We start from the raw sequence: 5,653 nt of genomic DNA on the forward strand, positions 1-5,653 counted from the left end.
AAAGGAATACATTCTTTCCAGGAACAACACAACAAATAAAAGAAATGTGGTCTACAAATATTTACAATATTTCACACTCCCCCCCTTGAGCTATGCTCAAGACAGGGTTAATCGGTAATTTCTAAATTGTACAATAATTTAATGGCCCTTTTGATTTTGGTCCCATTCTATCACTTGGATTCCTAAATAGTTCGTCAACGACAGCTATCTTCCAACATAAACGGGGCATTCTGGGCTCCTCTACTAAAACTACATCTCCAACCTTAAGTTCAGGGGTTGGATTTGATTTACTTAAATGATGAGCAGTTTTCAGTTCTAACAAGTACTCTTTCTTCCATCTCGTCCAGTCTTTCTAACAGAGCTTGTTGATGCTTATATCTTATTCTTATATCTCGTCTAGAATCATGTGGAATGTCCTTTTCATTGAATTTTCTGGATGGCAATACGGTTAATCTACCACCCACAAGAAAATGAGCTGGAGTCAAAGGGGTGGGATCCCCTACTTCTTGCGAAACGAAGGTTATCGGCCTTGAATTTATTGTGGCTTCAACTTCGGTTAAAATTGTAGCTAATTCTACATTTGTCAAACTTGCGGGTCCCAAAGTTTGTCTCAAAGCGTTTTTGACGGAGCGCACTAATCTTTCGTAAAAACCGCCGACCCAAGGTGCGCGGTCAACAATAAAACGCCAAGTAATTTTCAGATCAGAAAAGTAATTAACAATTTCGGGACTGCGTTGGTTATCGAAAATTTCTTTCAAATCTACATAAGCTCGTTTAAAAGTCCTTGCATTATCGGAATATATTATGGATGGAATTCCACGACGGGCGGCGAAACGACGAAACGCGAGTAAAAAACATTCGGTGGACATATCTTTCGCGAATTCGAGATGGATGGCGCGGGTGACTGCGCATGTAAATAAAACGATGTAACACTTCTGTCCCTTTTGGTTGTACAGAGGTCCGGCGTAATCCAAACCAGTAACGCTGAATGGAGGCGCGGGAGTGGTTCGGGCTTCGGGAAGAGGAGCCATCTTCGCGGCACACGGCTTGGCGCGGAAACGCCTACACACGATGCAACTGGAAACGACCTTTTTGACAAGTTGGCGTGCGCGTGTAATCCAATAGTTTTCACGTAATTCAACGAGCACGTCATTTACCCCGGCGTTATACAAACGCGTGTGACATTGTTGAACGAGTAGTTCGGAAAATCGGTGATTATTCGGTAGAATCCAGGGATGGGTCTCTTTGTACGTCAGGGAATTGGTTCTTAATCTCCCGCCGACTACAATTAGGCCATTTTCGTCTAATTGAGGGTCTAGAGATAGAATTGATGACTCTCTGTCAATTTCCTTTTTGGCCTGTAGTCTAGTAACTTCGGACGGAAACGCTTCTCTTTGGACCATTTTCACCCAGATTTGCTCGGCGCGTTGGATTTCTTCGGCAGTTAAGGGCCCAATATGTTTTCCCTTTTTACAAATTCTGGAAAATCGGATTATGTGAGCCGTTATACGGATGACCTTGGATAGGGAGCTGAATTTTTTGAGATCGAGCAACGGTTCTAGTTTGACATTAGTCACTGTAATGGCTCCTTGTACGGCGAAGCGAACTTCGGCTTTCATCTCCTCTAGGACTTCAGGGGAATACGGCTCGTGATTCGGCTTTATTCCCAACGGAATTTCATTAGTTGGTCCAGATAAATATGGAGGTCCTCGCCACCACTTGGAATTAGTGAGGAGGTCTTCCGCGCTTTTTCCTCTGGTTGGCAAATCTGCCGGATTGTCCTTGGTTGAGCAATAATTCCAACTTTTCAGATCTGACAAGGTTTGGATTTCTCGTATCCGATTTGACACGAAAGGTCGCCAGGTAGATGAATTGTCCTTAATCCAGGCTAGGACGATTGTCGAATCCGTCCACATATAAGTGGTTTCAGGTTTGTTTGATAGGGCGCTTAGTAGGTTCTTCGCTAGACGGGCACCCAAGACTGCCCCCATCAGTTCTAGGCGAGGGATTGACATCTTTTTGATAGGTGAAACTCTCGTTTTAGCGGCGATGAGAGTAGCTCCTATTTCTCCGCGGTCAGTTACGTAACGAATATACGCGACCGCTGCAAAACCCTTTTCACTGGCGTCAACGTAACAATGTAATTCTGTGGTAATTTGACTGTTTTCTTGGATTGTGGAGAAATAAAATCGCGGAATTTTCAATTTTCGGAGGCTCGAGATTTCGGAGCACCAGCTGTTGAACGCGGTTGCCAGTTCTCCGGGGAGAGGATCATCCCAGTTGAGTTTATTTTTCTTCCGAGAATCCTCCCACTCCCAGAGTTTCTGATAAAGGAATTTGGCTCGGACTGTGAAGGGAGAAAGGAGGCCCAGTGGATCGTAAACTCTCGCTAGGGATTTCAACACCCATCTCTTCGTCTCCTGTTTTTGTACCAGAAATTCTAACAGGCTGCTAATTTCAAAACCCAGGGTATCTTCTTCGTTATTCCAAATTAACCCCAGAACTTTGAGTTTCTCTGGATTTAATAAATTGCTAGATGAATTATCGGACTGAATTTCACGGCTCCACAGATTCCGGAGCTCCGATGAATTAGTATTCCATTTACGGAGATTCATCCCAGCCTGACTGATGATCATTTTGCTCTCTTCGGAAATTTTGTACGCTTTCTCTACGCTCTCCGCTCCGGATAATAGATCGTCGACGTACAGTCCTGACGTTAGGGTTCTGCACGTCTCTTCAAACTCGTGTTCGTACTTCTGGATATGATGCTTCAGGGTTGCGTTTAAGAGAAACGGGCTGCAAGTCGCTCCAAACGGGACTCTCGCGATTCGAAATGTTTTTAGTGGAGCCTTCCTCGGGTTGTTGATGTCGGTTGTCCAGAGAAATCGAAGGGCGTCCCTGTCGCTGGGCTCAACGGATATCTGTAGGAATGCTTTCTCAATATCACTGGAGAACGCGACTCGATGTTCTCGGAAGTTGATTAATACGTGGATTATTTCTCGGTTTAAGCTCGGACCGGACTCTAGGACATCGTTCAGGGATAAAGCTTTTCCTCTAGGCGACGACCCGTCGAATACGATGCGAACTTTGGTAGTAGCGCTACTCTCTTTCACGACGGCTCGATGAGGAAAATAGTATACGACCTTTGGAGTAGCGGAGAGTTCAACTTCTTCAATTATACCTTCTCGAAGTTGGCTCTTTAGAATGTCATCGTATTCTAAAAGTAGAACTGGATTTGTGGCTAGCTTGTTTAATAAATGGAGGGTTCTTTTCGTAGCCGCGGCTAAATTATCTCCAAGGGCGTCCTTGTTCGGTTTCCATGGCAACGGTACTTCGTACCGTTCTCCGGTGAACCGAACGGTTTGTTTGAAGGCTTCTAAAACGTCGGTGTCGTTGGTGGATTCTAATTCTTCGGGTTTAACACCCATGGTTTCGAGATCCCAAAAGGCGCGTAGTTGACGAGAGACGAGTTCTTCTTCCGAAAGTGTTTCTGCGGAGACGCGCATGACAGTCACGGAATTTACACCAACCACAGGAGGTCCGACGCTTATTTTCGCGGGACCTTGGATGGTCCATCCGAGGACCGTTTCGATCGCAACCGTTGATTTACCGAGACGCTCGTTTTTATCCATTGCAACCGTCCAATAAAAATCGGAACCTATTAAAATATCAATAGCGGCTCCATCTTTAAATTGAGCTTCGGTACCGGAGTAATCGGCCATGACTAGACCTTTACTTCGCATTTTCCGCACTATATCACCACTCGGAACGGAGGTAACTGAGCCGCATATTTGCGGCGTTTCGAAAGCGTTAATGGAGACTGACTTAGTAGGATCGTGGACATTACGTAATACGACGCGTACCCTTCTTCTTTTCGCGTAGACGGGGGTATCACTACCGAAATGATTAATCAAAAGTAGTTCGTTTTCCGAAATCACTTCTAGATTTAGACGTCGTGATTCTTCTTGTTTTATGAAGGATAATTGACTTCCACTGTCGAGTAGGCAGCGAAGCTGCTGGGAATTTTTGCCATCTTGATCTTGGACGAGCGCTAATGCGGTTTGGAGAAGGACAACGTCCGCTCCACTCGATATTGACGAGAGAACGTTGGTGGCTGGCTGCTGTTTAGGAGGTTGAATCCTTGCCTGTTCTCTAGCATCTGAGCTTTTGTCACTCTCTTTGGAATCGCAAAGGGTGAAATGATGCTTTCGCTTACACCATTTACACCGCGTTACTCTGGCGCGACATTCGCTAACTCTGTGGTACTCTCTAAGACAATTAAAACATCGACGTTGGCGCTGGATTATGGCTCGTCTTTCTTCCGGCGTATGCTTGGTACAGTCGGTGGTGAAATGGTTAGTTAGGTTGCAAAACAGACAAAACTTCGGACTCGCGATGACGCTTAAGGCGGAGGCGGACGACGGAAAAGCGTCCTTTTTCTTGTCATCTGGACGTGAATATATACCTTTAGCGTCAAACTGCTGTTTTTTGACCTTGCTGTCCGTCTTTCTAGATCTAGATAGCGCCGCTACTCTTTCTCGACTCGTAACTTCACGTAAAAGGAATTTACATAGATCGTCTACTTTCCATCCCGAGTCTATTTCATGCTCTCTGTTAAACGCTATAGCTATATCTTCCGGTACTAGCTGAATTAGGACTGGTGAGAGCAGCGCGCTATACGCTTCTGTCGCAAGACCTAAATTTTCCAGACTTCGCATTTGAATTTCACAGTGATCATAAAGGTTTCTCAACGCGACGACATCGCTAGATTGTTCAACCGCTGGCATTTTTAATAAATTTTCCATATGAGCGCTAATTATAGATTCTTTACTGCCAAACTGATTTTTAAGAATGTTGATAGCGGTACAGTAATTCAAACTGGTGGTCTGTAAACCAGCGATTGCTCTAGCTGCTTTGCCATCGAGGTAGGAACGCAAATACGTGAACTTAACTGAAGAATCAATTTCCGTTTTATGAATGTCCGTTTCGAAATGATCCCAGAATTCTAGCCATTTTGTGGAATCTCCGTTAAACTTTTTGATTTCTAGTTGAGGCAGTTTCACCATGGGAGCCTGGGAGGGGTGCGATGAACGGTCGTCTTCGGTCTCGTCTTTGTCCGACGAGTTGGCCGATGGCTTGCCTCTGTTCTGAAGAGCTTTCAAAGCATTGAATTTACAGGTGATAATTTTCTCGTGGCACTCCTCAGTTCCCATGACCTCCTCCTCTAATTTGGCTTCGTCAATGGCAGCTTGGATGGGATCGTTCATTAGTAGTAACTTTCTTTCTTTCTCTTTCAGCTGCATTATCCTCTCATCTATGGTATCCAAATTCGGAGTTCTTTTCTTTAATTCATCCTGGATAGTTTTGATGATGTGTGTGGTACCAGTCCGTAGAGTACGACGAATTCTGATTAATTTATCAACGTCCACTGTCTCTGACATGGTGGAATTTCACGTACAGTTCGCAAATTAAATTATCTTAAAATCCGTTCCCGGGTTTCGGCACCAAAAATGTGGGAGAGCTTAAATACTGGACCCCGTCCGATTACCGACTGAAAAATAACCGAGGGGTTTGAGGGAACCTGAATTACTTGGAAGAATGAATTAATTTAAAATTAGTAATCTTTACGCTAAGACTAAATTCTTCACCAGTC

At 44.5% G+C, this 5,653-nt stretch overlaps 1 protein-coding gene across 1 annotated transcript; it reads right to left on the reverse strand.

The window, feature by feature from the left end:
• Positions 1-287: 287 nt before the first annotated feature.
• LOC149933599 (uncharacterized) lies at positions 288-5,441 on the reverse strand. Its single transcript, XM_090157351.1, has one exon. The coding sequence runs from the start codon at positions 5,439-5,441 to the stop codon at positions 288-290; it is 5,154 nt and encodes a 1,717-aa protein (XP_090013477.1).
• Positions 5,442-5,653: the final 212 nt, after the last annotated feature.

The sequence above is a fragment of the Leiobunum rupestre genome, chromosome 8 (assembly GCF_980474605.1).
Source record: "Leiobunum rupestre chromosome 8, qqLeiRupe1.1.hap1, whole genome shotgun sequence".
Lineage (NCBI taxonomy): Eukaryota > Metazoa > Arthropoda > Arachnida > Opiliones > Sclerosomatidae > Leiobunum > Leiobunum rupestre.